General features: G+C 47.8%; 2 protein-coding genes across 4 annotated transcripts in view; both read left to right on the top strand.

Moving 5' to 3' along the window:
* Positions 1–7,661, top strand: part of FBXO21 (F-box protein 21) — a 39,904-nt gene extending 32,243 nt beyond the window's left edge. Inside the window, exons 13-14 of one of the 2 annotated variants that reach the window (XR_013980591.1) lie at positions 6,341–6,557; positions 7,168–7,661. Coding sequence is in view for 1 of the 2 variants with exons in the window: in XM_080986320.1 (XP_080842446.1) it covers positions 1,168–1,219 (52 nt within the window). In the remaining variant the exon portion in view is untranslated. Of the gene's footprint in view, positions 1–1,167; positions 1,235–6,340; positions 6,558–7,167 lie in introns of those variants that run through there. The other variant, XM_080986320.1, reaches the window with a different exon arrangement.
* A 4,289-nt stretch (positions 7,662–11,950) lies between these two features.
* TESC (tescalcin) overlaps positions 11,951–19,633 on the top strand; it is a 32,715-nt gene continuing 25,032 nt past the window's right edge. The window contains exon 1 of one of the 2 annotated variants that reach the window (XM_080986493.1): positions 11,951–12,085. In XM_080986493.1, coding sequence (XP_080842619.1) covers positions 12,028–12,085 — 58 coding nt within the window. In that variant the 5' untranslated portion in view covers positions 11,951–12,027. Of the gene's footprint in view, positions 12,086–15,033; positions 15,173–19,633 lie in introns of those variants that run through there. The other variant, XM_080986492.1, reaches the window with a different exon arrangement.

A 19,633-nucleotide genomic window follows, 5' to 3' on the forward strand; every position in this document is an offset into this window, starting at 1 on the left:
AGCCTAGAACTTGCCAATCAGAAGGTCGGCAGTTTGAATCCCCGCGACGGGGTGAGCTCCCGTTGCTCAGTCCCTGCTCCTGACAACCTAGCAGTTTGAAAGCACGTCAAAGTGCAAGTAGATAAATAGGTACTGCTCTGGCGGAAAGGTAAACGGCGTTTCCGTGCGCTGCTCTGGTTCACCAGAAGCGGCTTAGTCATGCTGGCCACATGACCTGTATGCCAGCTCCCTCGGCCAATAAAGCGAGATGAGCGCCGCAACCCCAGAGTCAGCCACGACTGGACCTAATGGTCAGGTGTCCCTATACCCTATATACTCTCTCTCTCTCTCTCTCTCTCTCTCTCTCTCTCTCTCTCTCACACACACACACACACACACACACACACACCACATCTGCACTGTAAATTTACAGCAACATCATTTCAATTTAAACAGGCATGGCTTCCCCCAAAGAATTCTGGGAACTGCAATTTGTTACTGGTGCTCAGAGCTGTTAAAAGACGCCTCTCTCACTCCCCTCACAGAGCTACAATTCTTAAAGGTTTCCTGGGAAGAGGGCTTGATTATTAAGCCACTCTCAAATTTGTAGTTCTGTGAGAGGAACAGCGGGTTGGCAGCCTTAAACTACATCACCCTGGTACACGACCCACTAAGCCCTCCGGGGCAGCATGATCATTGCAGGACTCCCTGGAGGATGAGAAGTGCAGAGCTTTTGCTTCCCAGTCCTGCGTTTGGGAGAAGCACATGGGAATGAAGAGTGAATCCCCTTGAAGAATCCAAAGGACCGTGGTGATAGGTCTTTGCAGCTGACTGTAACACGGTTTGGGCTAGGGAGTGGGGAGAGCAAATGCTCTAAACTTACTGAAGTTTGAATCCAACCTAGTGTAGATGCATCCCAAGTCAGTTTGAGGTGGCATGGGTAGTTCTGAAATTCCCCTTTTTATCATCGCAACCACCCTGCAAGGACAGTTAGACTTGAGACAAAACAAATGGGTCAAGGCGATCCCGGGAGCTTCATGGCCAAGTAGAGATTTGAAATAAGCTTTCCCGTCTCGGTCTGACTCTTTCTACGCTACAGCATACCAGCTTTCCCTAGATGGACTTTGTTAGGTATTCAGATTTGCTAAACACTATTATTATATTTTAGGTATTTGTTGTATTTACTAGGGGCTTCTCAAGGAAATCAGCCCTGAGTGCTCACTGGAAGGACAGATCCTGAAGCTGAGGCTCCAATACTTTGGCCACCTCATGAGAAGAGAAGACTCCCTGGAAAAGACCCTGATGTTGGGAAAGATGGAGGGCACAAGGAGAAGGGGACGACAGAGGACGAGATGGTTGGACAGTGTTCTGGAAGCTACCAGCATGAGTCTGACCAAACTGTGGGAGGCAGTAGAAGACAGGAGTGCCTGGCGTGCTGTGGTCCATGGGGTCACGAAGAGTCGGACAGGACTAAACGACTAAACAACAAGGGGCTTCTCACTCTGCTCACCAACCCTGCCTACCAACCAAGCACTTTACCAACCTGCCTTCTCCCACACATGGCCAACCTCCGCTCCCTTTGACTAAACTCTTTACACCTCACCCAGCCCCTCGCCTATCCCCTCACAGATCACCCAAAACCCTGCTGTCTGCCCCACGTGCTGCTTGCTCACTTGCCTGACCTGTTACCATGCTGCACTTGATGTGGCCACCTACTGGCAGCCAAGCAAACTGCAGCATGACAACAGCCTTACATTTTTATGTCTATAGGAAGATACCCCACCTTTCCTCCAAGGAGCTCGAGGTGGCATACATTGTTTCCCCCCCTTCCCATTTTATCCTCACAACAACCCTGTGAAGTAGGCTAGGTTGAGAGACAGTGGTCTGGCCCAAGGTCATCCAGTGGATTTCATAGTCTAGGGAGTACAACTCCAGTTTCCTGGATCCAAATCTGACCCCAAACTTTGAAGCAGGGAGAATAAGTACTTGCTGTTTTCTTGGTCTGCTTCTGCTACAGATAAACTGGCAGGACTGTGGTTTGGCGCCAGTCGAATTGCTGGGGGAGGGGTTTCCCTCTCGTACGTGCAGAATTTTGCCCTCGTGCTTGGCAGCGAAGGGGGATGCTCTGCCCAATAGCCCGACAGCATGCGGAAGTCAGCATGCCACAAGTGTATGGAGCAATAAGATAAGAAATTCACTGGAAGGGAGGGTGTTTGCACCCTGCAGATGATACAGAAACTGACAGCTCTTTGCCTGCCCTGACAGGCAGGCAAGCGCAATTTCACACTTCTCCCCTGTCAAAACACCCCTCGACAAGCTGACTTGGAAAGCAGATTCCTCAGACATGCTGCCTTGTATCTTCCAGGAAACCTGTCTTGTTATGGTGGTGTTCGGAACCAGAGATAGGCAAGAGTGCCTTAGTAGGCAGATTTCCGTGTTTTGACGGCATAATTAATTTCTCTTTGCTAGTCAGGAGGATGTTGCCACTTGAGCAAAGCAGCTTTTAGAAGATGCTGTGCTTAGATGTGACGGCTGGGCATGATATGCACGCAGAACTATAGGAAAACATTGGAACAGATCGCAAAGTATGCCCGTCATCGGATCTCACCGCCCTCTGAGCCGCTGGTTGTATGACATGCATTATTGCGCCATTGATTAGGTTAGCGAGAGCAGCCTCTCGTCTGTGCTCCCTGTCTGGCTCCTGAAGCTATTTGATTCGTCTCCTATCAGCTCTTCCCAAATTTCATATTAGTTTATTCCTTGTTTTGGTTCCTTTCTCCAAACAGCTCAGAGTAAGAGCATAAAAAGAGCCTGCTGGATCAGGCCAATGCCCCATCTACCGTATTTTTCGCTCTATCGGGCGCACCCGACCATAGGACGCACCTTGTTTTAGAGGGAGGGAACAAGAAAATAAATTCTCTCCCTCTCTGCGCAGCGCCCCTTCAGCGAAGCGGCAGGAGAAATGGAGCCCCTTCCATTTCTCCTCCCACTTCGCTGAAGGGGCACTGTGCAGAGAGGGAAAGCTGCGCAGCGCCTCTCCAGCAAAGCAAAGCCAGGAGAGCAAGAGGGGTCGGTGCGCACCGACCCCTCTCACTCTCCAGGCTTCAGCAAAAGCAACGCAAAGCCAAGGAGTGCAGTGGGAGCGCTCCCACTGCGCTTCGGAGGCTTCACGTTGTTATTGCTGAAGCCAAGGAGCCTGCATTCACTCCATAAGACGCACACACATTTCCCCTTAATTTTTGGAGGGGAAAGGGTGCGTCTTATAAAGCGAAAAATACGGTAGTTCTCACAGTGGCCAACTTAGATGTTTGTAGGAAGTTTGCAACTTGGACCTGAGCTCAGCAGCACTCTCTCTTCCTGTGGTTTTCGGCAACTGGTATTCAGAAGCGTTACTGCCTCCAACTGCAGATGTGCATAAGTTTAGGAAAGAATGAAAAATGTCATGGAGCTGGTCCCATTTGGTTAGATTTCCCTAGGGTCGTAAGGGACCTGGGAGGCCATCTATGTAGTTCAACCACCTGCTTAACAGAATTTATTTATCTCACTAACAAAATTTATATACAGTGGTACCTCAGGTTACAAACGCTTCAGGTTACAGACGCTTCGGGTTACAGACTCCATTAACCCAGAAATAGTACCTCGGGTTAAGAACTTTACCTCAGGATGAGAACAGAAATCGTGCCTCAGCGGCGCGGCAGCAGCAGGAGGCCCCATTAGCTAAAGTGGTACCTCAGGTTAAGAACCGTTTCAGGACCTCCGGAACGAATTAAATTCTTAACCCGAGGTACCACTGTACTCCTTGATTGTAAGCAAACCTCTAAACTGTTTGCAATATTATATATTATGTTACTTATTTTTATATATGTATATATGTGTGTGTGTGTGTGTATATATATATATATATATATATATATATATATATATAGTGTTTTATACAAAACACAACTATATATATATATATATATATATATATATATATATATAACACAAACCCATTAAAATTATTGATTGAAACCCTTTTGTTAAAAACTGGGTTTTAAAAAATATTCAAAGGATGATGAACATCAACAGCAGTTTAAAAGAGATAAAACGCATGTCACTTCTCTATGTCTAGGTAAGCTTGCTTGATTAAAAAAGTACAGTGAAGATGCCATGCTAAATGATCACTTCCTTACAATAATCCCAGACAGATGGCCATCCACAGGCCTGAAGAGAAGGGCATACCCCAAAATTACTGGACTGAGAATCTTCCTTCATCTCTAGTAATGGGATGGCATCCTTCACTGAGACTGCACCAGCTGGCCAGATCACAGCACACTGAACCGGCTATGTGGCCTCCGTAGGAGCCAACTCCCCAATAAAATATTTGAGGGGACCACCCCACCCCAAGTTGATGGGCATTGCCACCCAAATGGTGTGCATGTGCCGCACCTTGAGGACAGGGCTTATTCCCCCCCCCCCCATTTTATTCAAGTTGGCACAGAGTTCGCCATGAGCAGGGCATCCCACTACCTTCCCTCTTGTATTCGATTTTTCTTTTCCAACAGGTCATCATTCTGTGGCTGCCAAGCATCCTCAGCCTTCCTTGGACTGCTCTGGGAGAAGCAAAGCCTTCATTTGCTTTGTTTTTACTTCTGAAAACGGCCAGCTTTCTGTGAAGACACCAATCACGTCCGTCCTCTTAAGCAGCCCCCTTGTTGGCTTGAGTTCTGTTGGCACTCATCACCTGCGTTTGCTATTAGAGGGAGTGATTTAGCGTAGCAGAGAGAAGAAAGAGAGATTTGGCTTTGCCCCAGACTTTCAACTCTCCACTTAGGGCTGATCTTTAACTGGACAGTCCCGGAAAGCTGTTCTTCATATCCTCTCTGGAGAGATCTCTTTAGCAGCCCGTGCTTTGCAGCATTCTGAAATCAAGGAGGGTGTGTGTGTCTATTTTGCAGTTGAGAGGACAGGTCGTTCTCCATATACCCAGGGGAACATTTAGCCTAGTCCCCCTAATTCACTGACCCTGCACCACTGTAGACCATGCTAAGCGAGGTAGACCAATGGTCTGACTCAATACACGGCAGCTTCCAGTGCTCTTGTTTACATTGGGAAACCACACGGCAGAACAACTTTTATTTTATTTTGCTTTCTTTCGTGCTGGCAGCATTATGTGGACATGACCCTTTCGTGCTGGTCATGTGGACATGACCCTATCCTGTAGCTGCATCCCATCGAATCAGGAATGCTTCAGTTATGCAACCTTGCTCTCCCTTTCTCTCCTTCTTCCTTAAGTGTCATGCAAGGACTGCATCGATGCTGCAGTCCCTAGCTCTTGCCACAGGCAAACCTGGCCTCTGTTCAAATAGCAGCACTGTTGGTTGATGGGCAGAGAGCGGGAAAAGTTGCTTAGCAGACCAAATGTGCGTTAGAGGCTTCCTGGAAGCCTTTGCTGGAATATTTGCAGCATGAGATTCGAACAGCACCAAATCCTCGGTATTCTTTCGATGCGTGGCGGCCCCAATCCGGTGCCCTCCAGAGGCTTAGGACTACAACTCCCATCAGCCCCAAACAGTTGGTAGGAGCAGCTCTCCCTCCCTCCTCTTTCGTCTCCTTGCATGTTATTTTTGTTGTGTTGAGTCAGGACCCCTGTCAGGGAAGCTTATTGCTTTCACAAGCAAAGCTCTTCCTGTTTTCTTTTTCACCACATTAAAAAAGGTAAAGGGACCCCTGACCATTAGGTCCAGTCGTGACCGACTCTGGGGTTGCGGCGCTCATCTCGCTTTATTGGCCAAGAGCCAGCGTACAGCTTCCGGGTCATGTGGCCAGCATGACTAAGCCGCTTCTGGCGAACCAGAGCAGTGCACGGGAACGCCGTTTACCTTCCCGCCAGAGCGGTACATATTTATCTACTTGCACTTTGACATGCTTTCGAACTGCTAGATTGGCAGGATTCACCACATTAGGAGGGTCCTAAGAGCTGGTGAGTAGAGATGGAAGGAAGAAACCATTCCAACCAAAGAGGAATGGCAAACCAAGTGGACTATGCTGAAATGGCAAAATTAGAATCAGAAACCAAGAGGACAAGAACTTCAAAAAAGAATGGGAGAAAAAATTATAATGTATTTAGGAGACCATTGTATGCAGATGAAAATATTAGCAGGACTTTAACTGCACTTGTAAAGTAACCAAAAATATGGACAATTTAGATGGATATAAAATTTGGATAACGAACTGATATGCAGTTGTAAACATTGTCATTAGGACCCATGGAGGGGATGGGGTGGGGTCCTGAGAGTCAGAAATCTCTTTATATGGTTTTTAATTGCTTTTGTTATATGTTTGTATGTTCTTAACGTCAAATAAAAATTATTAAAAGAAAAAAAAGCTGGTGAGTAGGGTGACCTGCTTTGAGACAGCCCATCATAACCTGAGCCTTTTCCTGAACGCTCACCCATCACGGATACCCAAGGACACTAGCCACCAAAGATCTTGTGCCTAACATCTACTAGAACCCCAACATACAGTCACAACCTTGCACCTGCAGGTTACTGTGGAACTCAGAGAGCCAACTCTGTCTCACCTTTTCAGGACAGGTAAGTATTATTTGATCCCTACCTTTCCAATTTCCTAAATCTCTCTACCCTTGCATTCTCCAAATCTCCATTGTTCGCATTCCCTGGGGCATCTGGGACTCTACCACAGCTCTGCCAGTTCTGGATAGCACCCTTCCCCGTTCCTTGTACAGCAACAGTTAGACAAGGGGTGGGAAACTGGTGATCCTCCAAATGTGCTTGGGCTCCAACTCCCATCAGCCCCAGCCAGCAAAGCTCAAAGGCCATGGATGATGGGAGTTGTAGTCCAGGAACATTCAGAGGTTCCTCCCCCCTGCCTTTTTGATGTCTACACCTGACCCAGTACCAGGTTGTCAGGTGTGCATGCAGGAGCCAGGCCCTGTGAACAATAGGACTTTGCAAGACTGGGGCCTTCCTAAGTTTATTCTGAAGAGGCAAGGTGCAGCCTCACAGGTGAGGCCGATTGGTAACTCACAGCACCTGGTGGCAAGAGCTGGGAAGGGATATAAGGTCAGCATTTTCCCTTCGGCTCTTTGCCACAGCAACATGTTCCCTGCCTTGCTGTGTTTGACTCCTTGCTTCCTGACCCTCGGACCCTTGGCTTCTTGACTCCCGGCTCTCTGACCCTCAGACCCTTGGCTTCCTGACTCCTGGCTTCTGGACTCCCGGTCCTGCTTCCACCCCGCCATCTTGCCCCCGGTCCCGACTTCCCCAGCTGGGACTTCGATCGTCCTTGAACTGGACCATGACACAGGTGCTGAATTCTTGAAGGACGAACCAGAATCCAAACAGGTTGGGGACCTTGCTGAGGATCTCCTTGAGGGTTCTTCTGGATGGAGACCAGCTGAAGAAACCAGAGGAGAAGGTTGGGACACACAGTCCTCAACAGAGCTGGCACCAAGAGATCTGGACCAAGGAGCAGTGACATAGCTTGTGTCAATGGACCCAGAGTCATTGTACATCTTGTGGGCAAGGAGTCATCTCATGAGCTAGTAATCCCTGAAACATCACCACCAGGTGGGTTTAGGATGTGGGCCAGGAAGGCAAAGGACCCCTCCCTGAAGGTCTGTAGATGTCAAAGCAATGAAGGGGGCTGTTTGTGAAGTTTCTTCTCCTTAACACACCTGTGTGCAAATGTGTACATGTGAGCAATAAAATGCCATTTATTTATTTTATTGCATTCAAATCCTACCTTTTTCCTCCAAGTTGCTCAAGTCCCCACAACTACCCTGTGAGGTAGGCTAGGCTGAGAGGCAGTGACTGGCCCAGAATAATCCAGTGGGCTTCGTGGCTGAGTGAGGATTAGAACCCTGGCCTCCCAGTCCAGTGCTCTAACCACTGCACTGCACCATCTCTATGCAGTGCCAAAACGGCACACCACTGAGAGTCATTTTTGAAACCTTTACTTGTATTTCTAGCATACTTTTAATAGGACTTGTGCTTTGCGTTGTTTCCATAAATAGCTCCTTCTTCTGGCATCTTTTTTCTTTAACAAAAAAAATTCAAAGGAATATTTTTGTAGTCTGTAAAGGCCAAACTCTTCTTATGCTAAATGCTGTTCGGTGTTACATCTTTTAAAATAGCCTGCAGGAAGGGGGAAATGAACGCTTTCCTCCCACATGACAGCCCCTCTCTGCACTATGCATTTAAAGCAGTATCATATCATTTTAAACAGCCAGGGCTTCTGCAGCCAACTCCCTCAGTGAACATGGGAGCAAGGCAACATGACCCAGGAGGGGTTTTCTCTGAGTGGCAGCGCACATTGAGAATCTACAGCAAGGACTCAGAGTTCCTAAGCAACTTATTTCCAGTTAAAGCTTAGCTGCATAAAAAATACAAGTGTACTTTAATTAAAAAGCTCTCCATGAGGGATAGCGCTGAACAGTGTCACTAGTAAAGGCACAATGGTTAGCGTCCGTTATAAAATGGAATTGCAGGTTTAAATGAGAACTTTGCTTTCAAGGCCCTTCAGCAAAACGATTTCTCAGAAATCTGTTGCTCCCTAGAATGGGTTTACCATGCCTGTAAAACAGCTCTAGTCAACTTCTAGGACCTTTCCCTCTACCTGAGGGATTTGTCAAGCTTATCGTATTGGACAAACCCCTAAGCACCCTAAACTGCTTTCCTAGCCAGGCCCTATCTGGCAGTTAAACTGTCAAAATGAGCCTTTTCCATCCTCTGTCCCACCTGATGGGACGCTTCTCATCCCTGCCATGGTTGGCTGAGAGTGTCCTGGAGGTTGACCCAACGGTCTGTCCATCACAACTTCCCCCAAAGAATCATGGGAATTGTAGTTTGATAAGGGTGCTGAGAGGTGTTAGGAAAAACCCCTGTTCCCCCTCACAATTCCCAGAATTCACAGCTAAGATGGACTGACTGTCAAACCACTCTGAGAAACATTGCTCTGTGAGGTGAATTGTGGGTCAGGCAGTTGGGAAACACCGCACAAGAGACTTTGACAGGTGGGCGGAACAACCCAGCTGTCTATCATCATACTTGGGTGATTGACAGGTGGGTTGTCCCGCCCACCAAACAAACTTGTCCTACAGGGGGCTGGGGACAGACAGCAACCTGGCCCGCTGTGCCAAAAAGGTAGGCCACACCCCTTCTCTCGAACGTCACAAGCTTCATTTAGAACAAAAAAGGCTGCAAATTTTTGTTTTTCAGTCTCCTGCACCATTGAAACAGCGTGTTCCATAATTCTCTCTAGACAAGTGGGCAAGAGGCCAAGAAATGAATTGCAGAGGAAGACTTATTGGCAGAGGCAGAGACTTGATCATCTGCTTCTTCCTTGAGCTTCTCCTAAAATGTTTTTGCACTTCCAAAAGCAGCAGCTGAAAGGAGGAGAAGAAGGGGAAGCTTTTAGAAGTCTCCAGACAAGAAGAATGGTGGCATAAAAGCCCAGGCTGTGTGGCCTGGACCAGGGGCTAAAGGGAAGGAGAAATTAGATTCAGTTTGTGTTGCAAGGCCAAGCTACCTAGCCAGAGGCACTGCCTTGGGCCAAAGACTTGGGGGTAGCGTTGTGTTGCACATGTGGCACCACACACGTGATGCATGACACACACCTATGACATCACGTGTGCAACGTCAGGAGGAGGCCTTGCCCAGCTCCATGGAGCTTCAATGGCTGCGGCTCCTCCTCTCTCGCTCTCAAGTTCATAAAGGGAGATATTGATCTTTCAGATAACCTGGGCCCTGGCCACATATGAAATGAAAACAGCAGACAAAACGCATTAGGTTAGGGGAGATGGCTTTGCAAAAATGTGTACATTATGGCAAAACTGCATGCAGAAATGTGTCTTTCGGGAGGAATTTGCACTGAAATGCTGATCAGGCTTTAACTATAAACTGATATGGAGAACCGAGCTTAACAAATGGAAAAGGAGAAACTGAAAGCGATAAGAGCCCTCCAACCCTAAGCTACAAACAAACTACACTCTGCTCCTTTGGGATCACAGAGGCTGTCTCTTAACTGATCTCACCGGAGGGTGTTCATTAGGGCAGATGGGGGCACTGCCCCACCAATCTCAACATGCCCTCAGCCAGTCCCCACCAGCCTGCCTGCCTTCCTACAACCAATTGGGCTGGCTCTGCCTGTTGTGGGCTCTGGAAGCCACAGAGGGGAGAGTGCTCTCATGCTCAGATCCTGCTCAGAGGTTTCCCAAAGGGACCAGGTTGACCACTGCAGAAGTGATGGTTTTAAGAGAGGACTGGACAAATTCATGGAGGAGACGGCTGTCAATGGCTACAAGACACAATGCCTGGGATAGCTCCATTGGTTAGAGCATGGTGATGATAACTCCAATGCTGCTGGTTTGATCCCCGTATGGGACAGCTGCATTTTCCTGCATTGCAGGGGGAGGGGGATTGGATGAAATCAGGGGTCAGCTGACTTTTTCAGCAGGGGGTCAGTCCACTATCCCTCAGACCTTGTGGGGGGCTGGACTATATTTTGGAAAAAAAATATGAATGAATTCCTATGCCCCACAAATAACCCAGAGATGCATTTTAAATAAAAGGACACATTCTACTCATGTAAAAACATGCTGATTCCCGGACCATCTGAGGGCCGGATTTAGAAGGCGATTGGGCGGCATCCGGCCCTCAGGCCTTAGTTTGCCTACCCATGGATGAGATGATATTCGCGGTCCCTTCCAACTCTACAATGATATGGTTCTGTAGTGTGCCTCCACAGTCTGAGGCAGCAATGCTTCTGAATTCCAGTTGCTGGAAGCCATAGGAAGGGTCTTGCAGTCAGATCCTGCTCGCTGCTTTCCCGCAGGCATGATGTCTATGTTCTGCCCCCTTATTGGAAGCAGAATGATTCCTCGTGATTCCTAGCAAGTTGAGAGAGTGTTGTGGGGCTCAGATGCTGCTGTCAGGCTCCCCATCCCAGAGGCATCTGGCTGGCCAAGGTGACAAGAAGATGCTGGATTGAGTGAGCCTTGGGCCTCATCCACCAGGGCCCTTCTTGCGTCCTTGTTTTGAAATGTTTTAGGAAACATGTATGGGACGCAGGTGGCGCTGTGGGTTAAACCACAGAGCCTAGGACTTGTCGATCAGAAGGTCAGCAGTTCGCGCGACGGGGTGAGCTCCGTTGCTCGGTCCCAGCTCCTGCCAACCTAGCAGTTCAAAAGCACGAAAGTGCAAGTAGATAAATAGATACCGCTCCAGCGGGAAGGTAAATGGCATTTCCATGCACTGCTCTGGTTCGCCAGAGGCGGCTTAGTCATGCTGGCCACATGACCCGGAAGCTGTACACCGGCTCCCTCGGCCAGTAAAGCGAGATGAGCACCGCAACCCCAGAGTCGGTCACAACTGGACTGGGGTCCCTTTACCTTTACCTTTAGGAAACATGTACAGCATAGAATCATAGACTTGGAAGGGTCATCTAGTCCAACCCCCCCCCCCGCCCCCCGTGATGCAGGATTTTTTTGCCCAACGTGGGGCTCGAATCCCTGACCCTGAGTTCAAGAGTCTCACGCTCTACCAAGCGGGGATGCAGTAAATTGTAGGGGCTAGTGGCTAAAGCAGATAAATATCTGCCAGTTCCCACACCCCTCAAGCGCTGGATGCGGTGTGGCGCTTTCCTTGTTACCATGACTGCCTCCCCCGGGAGATTTTTGCCTGGAACAAACAGAAGACAGCGCGTTCCCAGTGGGGTTGGCTTTGGTGATGGCGAGAGAAATAAGCATTGGGTTCCTCAGGTGTGCTGGAGATGGCAGGCTTTTGGACCCTGAGGGAGCCTTCTCTCTCTCCCTCCTTCTCTATTAGTGGCTCCTGCTTCCTCGAGATTTAAAACTCGCCAGCCCCTGCAAGGAAGTCTTGGCTGGTGTAGCTGAGGCTGCACCTGCAGTCAGTCCCCCTGCTCTCTCGCGCTTGCGCTGCTGGTTTGTGACTCGCCGGGACTCTGCTGAACTTCAGCTGTCCATCTCTCCCTCCACGTCCGGGGCCCTGGATTTTATCCAGAGCTGCAACCGCCTTTGCAGAGATGGGCTCTTCCCACTCGGTGCCGGACGAAATCCAGGAGCTTGCAGACAAGACGGGCTGTGAGTATACTAAACTTTCCTCTCGTCGCTCCCCAGTGACCTCCCTCCCCTGCAGGACTTGGGAAGAGAGGGTTTTGCGCTTTCTCCCTCTTTCCCTTCCATCCCCCCCCTCCCTGTACATCCCAAGGGCAGCTGATCCTTGGCGCAAGAATGTGGCTTGACAGCTTGAGCAACTCCGGGCTTTTTCCTCTGTGGGTGAGAGGAGGAGGGCTTATCTTTCAGCAATGTGTTTGAAATCCTGGCAGTGTCCGTGCGCGTGCAAGTGATGGCATCTAGCAGAAGCCGCTCAGCTGGGGGGAAGAGGAAGTTTGCAAAGGAGACCACCAGTTTCGCAAAGCGTTTTGTGTCTGCAGGCTGCGGTTCGGGGCTTTCTGAGTGCTTGTTGGCATGTGCAACCGGCTTTTCTGTTCAGAGCCTGGAGCTATGCATCTGTATCTTGCATACTTTTATATGGAGATATATAGAGATACACACACACACACACACACACACACACAGGGCTGTTGCTGCCACCCATGTTGCTCACCAACCCACACACCTGGGACTACAAATCCTCCATTGGGGGCTGTGTGATGACAGCCTTACCTTTATATGTATATAGGAGTATAGATATGGTTTTAACATAAAATGACATTCATTGGCTCTGACAAACGCTGTAGTGTTACATGCATATCTTAGCCACATTAAGAAGGGAACATTGAGACTACTGTCAAATAACCAAATGATTGACTGCATTGCCAAGGCTTCAACTGCCCATGACATAGCCTCTCCATAATTAACAGAGAGAAGCTGGTGTGGTATCAACATTACTTTGGTTTGCATAGCTGATCAATGGGAGCCACACTTTGTCAAAATGATCGTGTTCAGTTTGGCCCTTTTGTGTTGTGTTATATGCTTGGAAAGAGCCAGATCCCGAACTTCCTGCCATCTCCTTTGGGGTCTTTCCAAGGGGAGGTGATTTCTAGATGGGTAGAGGTGAACACAACCTGGCAGCTGTGTCTCATGTATAAGGGGAGGGTCTTGGTTGGTTCTAGTGACAGGGGGGCTAGAACAGCGTTAGGAAGGGTTCAATGTCCGGCCCATAATACTGGAGACATCAAAAAGGCTTTGCCAAAACCCAGTAAGCTTATCATACTCCCGCCATCTTGCAAACGTAATAGCCAAGGCATTTTCCCCCAGCCGTCTAATGCACAGTGGAACCATTGCTTCATTTCAGGAAAACCCAAGTTTTGCAGAACTGCAAAACGTAATCCGAAAAAAGAAAAGCCACATTTTCAAGAAGGCAGTTGGGGGTGGAAGAAAAAACAGGATAAGGAAGTGGTCATCAACAGTCAATGTAGATCAATATTGCCTACACTGACTGGCAGTGGCTCTCTGGGGTTTCAGTCAGGCTTTCTGTCTCCCAGACCTGCCTTGAGTTGCTGGGCATGGAACCCGGGGCCTCCTACATACAAGGCACATGCTCTGCCACTGAGCTATGGCCAACTAGAACCCTGAACAGAATCCTTCCCAATGGCCGCATTATGTTGCAGACAGAGGTGTAGCATGGGAGTGCAGGGAGTCATGGCCCCGGGTGCACATTTTTAAGGGGGTGCCCTCACAAAAGGCATGGAGCCCTGACAGCTGAGGCACGGCAGCAGGTGGGTGGGTTTAGTGGGCAGGTGGATGGAGGCAGTGGACGAGGAGCCTGTTGCAAGGTGGGCTCTGTTCACCCTGACAACGTGCCCTCCTGGTACATGCTCCCACCCCAGCTGCATAGTCCACCGGGCATGCACAACACTTTTCCCACCCCGGGTGCCAGCAACCCATGCTACGCAGCTGGTTGCTGATTCCATTTGTAGACATAGGAAAGCTGGTCAGAAACAGAATGGAAACTGTGGTCCTCCTAGGGTTGAGCTGCAGCTCCCATCATCCCTTGGCTATTGGCCATGCCAGCTGAGGTTGATGAAGTCCAAACACACCTGGAGGGACCCTGGAGGGCCAAAGGTTCCCTTTTTAATAGTGGTAAGAACCTAAGAAGTATACCTGAAGGAGCGTCTCCACCCCCATCGTTCTGCCTGGACACTGAGGTCCAGTGCCAAGGGCCTTCTGGCAGTTCCCTCACTGCGAGAAGGCAAGTTACAGGGAACCAGGCAGAAGGCCTTCTCGGTAGTGGCGCCCACCCTGTGGAACGCCCTCCCACCAGATGTCAAAGAGAAGAACAACTACCAGACTTTTAGAAGACAAGGCAGCCCTCTTTAGGGAAGCTTTTAATGTTTAACAGACCGCTGTATTTTAATACTTTGTTGGAAGCTGCCCAGAGTGGCTGGGGAAACCCAGCCAGATGGGCGGGGTATAAATAATAAATTCTATTCTATTCTATTCTATTCTATTCTATTCTATTCTATTCTATTCTATTCTATTCTATGAAGAGACTGCTGCATCAGGCCAATGGCCCATAAAGTCCAGCATCCTGCTCTCACAGCGGCCAACCAGATGCCTAAATGGGAAACTCGCAAGTAGGACCTGAGCGCAAGAACACTCTCCCTCCCCACCAGCAATTGGTATTCAGAAGCTAGTAGTCATCAATAGCCTGGTCCTCCATGAATTTTGTCCAGTGCTCCTTTGAAGCCACCTAACCTGGTGGCCATCCCTGCCTCCTGTGTGGGAACAAGTTTCATAGTTCAACTCGGTGCTGTTGGAAGATTTAGGGCAGAGAAAAGAAAGTCCACAGCATACAGTGGAACAGTGGAACTCTCTCCCCCATGAGGCAGTGAAGGCCACCAACTTGGATGTATTTGAAAGAGAAATGGATGAATTCATGGGGGAGAGGGCTATCAACGGCTACCAGCCATGATGGTTATGCTCTACCTCCACATTTGGTGGCATCGGATGCCCACAAGTTCTGGTGTTTTGAGAGAGAGAGAATCATAGAATCTTAGAGTGGGAAGGGACCCAAAAGTAATCTAGTCCAACCCCTTTCAATGCAGGAATCTCTGCTGAAGCATCCATGGCTGATAGCCATCCAACCTCTGCTTAAAAACCTCCAAGGAAGGAGAGCCCACCACTTTCTGAGGGAGACCGTTCCACTGTCAAACAGCTCTTACTGCCAGAAATTTCTTCCTGATGTTTGGTTGGAATTTTCCTTCTTGTAACTTGAAGCCATTGGTTTAGGTCCTAGATTCCGGAGCAGCAGAAAACAAGCTTGTTCCCTCTTCCATGTGACAACCCTTCGGCTATTTGAAGATGGTTATCATAGAAAGTGAGCTCCATAGTTGAACTATGTGCTGTGTGATAACAGAAGTTAGAGTTGTAGTAAGAGTCACAATAGCCATAATAATAGCTGTAGTACAGTGATACCTCAGGTTACAGACACTTCAGGTTACAGGCTCCGCTAACCCAGAAATAGTACCTCAGGTTAAGAAATTTACCTCAGGATGAGAACAGAAATCATGAAGGCCCCATTAGCTAAAGTGGTACCTCAGGTTAAGAACAGTTTCAGGTTAAGAACGGACTTCCAGAACGAATTAAGTTCTTAACCCAAGGTACCATTGTATTACTTTGAAGATATTATAATACCAGCAAAATGTGACATTGGAAGAAAAGAAGAAGCAGAATACATTCCCAGTAATGAGACAAGTCAGTTGTCTTGTACACACCTAGAAATGGGTTGTATATATCACTTCAGTGAACAGTTTCCATTTTTATGGCTTAGGACTGTATGTGGATATGCATTATCCTGCACTTTATTAGATGAGTACATTAGAAAAAGACTCTATTTTTTCTACAAAGCAATTGTAGAGCTGACCTCCCTCTTACTCTTAATTCATTAGTTCATTAGTTTTATCATGTTTGCTCGCCCTCAGACTTGAGTTAACCCATCTTTTCCTGTCAGAGTTCTTATCTTTTTCCAGTGGTATCAGAATGCTATGTGGGCAGCTCTTAATACGCGGAAGTCAATTTCCTTATCTATTAAGAGCAGGTGTCTAACATAGCCAATTAAAAATAACCAGAAGGTCAGATGGGAGTGCATACATCCTATGGTTATTTCAATCTCTGCTTATTACATCGGCCCAACATTTCCTTCCTTTTTCGGACAAGCCCCCTCCCCCAAATATGTGGTCTGTCCCTTTAGCAAAATCACTTAAATGACACAAACCCCGTCGGGAAGAGCCCTGATTACAGCTGACAGAGCAAACCAAACAAAAAATGATTTGAGGAGAGAGGCGCAGAGAGGTTCTGTCTTTCTTAGTGCAGGAACTAAGAAAACGCTGAACAAAAAAAAAACCCATACAGAGGAAACCTCCCTCAGCCAATCAGAGCGTCCGCTGCCCCAGCGAAGGTCATGCCACTCTGCTAAGCAACACCACCCACTGGCCCCCTCTTAGCTAATTGACTTTAAAACGCTGGCAGAAATTACACCCAGGAAGATCTTTGCTGCTGCACTGCCAACAGTTCCTTCAAATGGCCCCAAATTCCCTTTCCTTGTACTGTGCGACCTAAGATAGGGAACACATGTTATCTGTGTGCACACATGCATGTGTATTTGTTGTGCCTCTGTCCTCAATGGCTGGGGTCCCAAGAGGGCAGGGAACAGGTTTAGCTGCCGAAGCATCAATGTGCTGCGCCCTTTAAAAATTATACCCTGCCTTTCCTTGAAATTCAATATCTCTGAATGCCAGTTGAAGGGAATCACAAGTGGGGGAGAGTTTCTGTTGCGCTCGGGTCCTGCTGGCAGGTTTCTCATTTGGGGGGGGGGGTAATCTGGTTGGCTGTTGTGAGAACAGGATGCTGGACCAGACGGGCCGTTGGCCTGATCCAGCAAAGCTCTTGTTTTAAGGACTACAACAAATAAACAAACAAAGAAATATGGCACAAAGTGCATCTGATGAAGGGGATCCAAGCCCTCGCAGGGCCTTGGAAACAATTGATTTCTTAATCTTGAAGATGCTGCAGCAAGTGCAATTCAGAAAAGTCCCTGGTGATCCTATATGTTTCCTTACGGAATTAATTAGTAATTTTTGCTCTGCTCTGTTTTATTCTTGGCATCCGTTGCCGATTTCTGTTGTTCCTGTTGTTGGGTGTGGGGTTTTTGTTGTGGTGGTTGTTGTTTAAATGGTAAATGTGGTGTTTCAATTTGTAAACCACTATGAAATGCAGCTCTTTTAACTGCCTAGAGAAGTTTTTAATGTTTGATGTTTTATTGTGTTTTTAATATTCTCTTGGGAGCCACCTAGAGTGGCTGGGGAAAGCCAGTCAGATGGGCGGCATATAAATATTTGTTGTTTAGTCGTTTAGTCGTGTCCGACTCTTCGTGACCCCATGGACCAGAGCACGCCAGGCACTCCTGTCTTCCACCGCCTCCCGCAGTTTGGTCAGACTCATGTTTGTAGCTTCGAGAACACTGTCCAACCATCTTGTCCTCTGTCGGCCCCTTCTTCTTGTGCCCTCCATCTTTCCCAACATCAGGGTCTTTTCCAGGGAGTCTTCTCTTCTCATGAGGTGGCCAAAGTATTGGAGCCCCAGCTTCACGATCTGTCCTTCCAGTGAGCACTCAGGGCTAATTTCCTTCAGAATGGATAGGTTTGATCTTCTTGCAGTCCATGGGACTCTCAAGAGTCTCCTCCAGCACCATAATTCAAAAGCATCAATTCTTTGGCGATCAGCCTTCTTTATGGTCCAGCTCTCACTTCCATACATCACTACTGGGAAAACCGTGGCTTTAACTATACGGACCTTTGTTGGTAAGGTAATGTCTCTGCTAATATTATTATTATTATTATTATTATTATTATTATTATTATTATTAAAGAATGGGGAGAGATTTGGTCTGGTTCGGATGTTGACACAAACCTCCCTAATATGCATATTCTGAAACAATATGTGAACTGAAACACATCTATGCACTGAAATTTGCACTTCTCCGAATTTCAGGATGCTGTTCTCCCGAAGAATAATGTACGAAACAGGTGTGCCTGTGTGTGTTTATGTCTGAGTTCTCCCCTCAGAGAACTCCAATTCCCAGAAGAAAATTACAAGACTACTCTGAGAATTGTAGCTCTGTGAGGGGAATAGGAATTCTCCTAACAACTCTCAGCACCCTTAACAGACTACAGTTCCCAGGATTCTGTGAGGGGAGCCACGTCTGTTTAAAGTGGCATGATGCTGCTTGAAATGTACAATATAGATGGGACCACAGAGTCTCCAATCAATGCTCTTAACTTTGGAAGAAGCCCCCTCATTCTGAAATATATGGGATGGGTTTTTTTCATTCTGCATATAAATTCACACAATATGTTCTGGTGAGGGACAGGGCCACTCAGGAAAGGAGGGGGGTGGGGCAGCATAATCCTTCACAGACCAGCCTGAAAAAAAGCACCTTGAACTGGCGTTGAATAAGCAACTGTGAAAAGAGGTTACTGGACTAGACAGGCCATTGGCCTGATCATATGCTCTTCTCACACTCTCTCACACAGAAAGAGACAGACAGACAGACAGACAGACAGACAGAGAGACCCCTTTTACACCATATGTAACTCTTTGCTGGATGGGATAACTGTGATGCTTAGCTTATTAATTTTTTTAGCTCCTGTTGGTTCATAGCATTTTATAGATCGCAATTGCCTTATTGGTGATCTGTTAATGGTTTTATAGGCTCTATGCTGCGTTTGTGACGTTCTGTTCTTTGTTACGTTACTGTTGTTTATTTGTTTGGAAGCCGCTTTGAGATCCGTTTAAATGAAAAGCAGCGCAGAAATACAAGGAATCAAATCAAACCTTGCCTTTTTCTATCTCTAGCCAAAGCTCGGGTGCCTGGCCCAGTTAACAGGCAGCTAATAAATGCGGGGGGGGGGGGTTGCTCTGAGCCAGAGGTATCGCTGACCCTTTTCTTGCGAAAGAATAGTTTGCTCAGCCGTTTTAAAAAAATGTTTATTTTAGTCTTCTCTTCTGGGAATAAAGCATATTTGCTGATGCATGGTGGTGGGGTGCATCGAGAAAGAAGACGCTCTAAATAGAACATTCTCCCTTAGGTGATGGTTAGTTGACTCAGGTGGCTTCTTCCTATAGCTGACTTTTGGTACCCAAGGCTGTTTTCAAGCCAATTCTACCGTAAAGGTAAAGAGACCCCTGACCATTAGGTCCAATTGTGACCGACTCTGAGGTTGCGGTGCTCATCTCGCTTTATTGGCCGAGCAGCGAATGGAAACGCTGTTTACCTTCCTGCCGGATCAGTACCTATTTATCTACTTGCACTTTGACGTGTTTTCGAACTGCTAAGTTGGCAGGAGCAGGGACCGAGCAACGGGAACTCACCCCGTCGTGGGGATTCGAACTGTCGACCTTCTGATCGGCAAGTCCTAGGCTCTGTGGTTTAACCCACAGCGCCACCCGCGTCCCACAAATTCTACCTTAGGGCCACACAATCTGTGTGCCCAAACACTGGAGCTGTAAACATTTATTCACAGGTGATATTCAACAGGTGTGCAGTCTGTGTATACAACAGTTAGAGCTGTAATTGTACATGCTTTTTCGCACAACGTACATGCGTGTGTGGAGACAGCTGGCACC

The sequence above is a fragment of the Podarcis pityusensis genome (assembly GCF_964106645.2).
Source record: "Podarcis pityusensis genome assembly, chromosome: 16".
NCBI classification, from domain to species: domain Eukaryota; kingdom Metazoa; phylum Chordata; class Lepidosauria; order Squamata; family Lacertidae; genus Podarcis; species Podarcis pityusensis.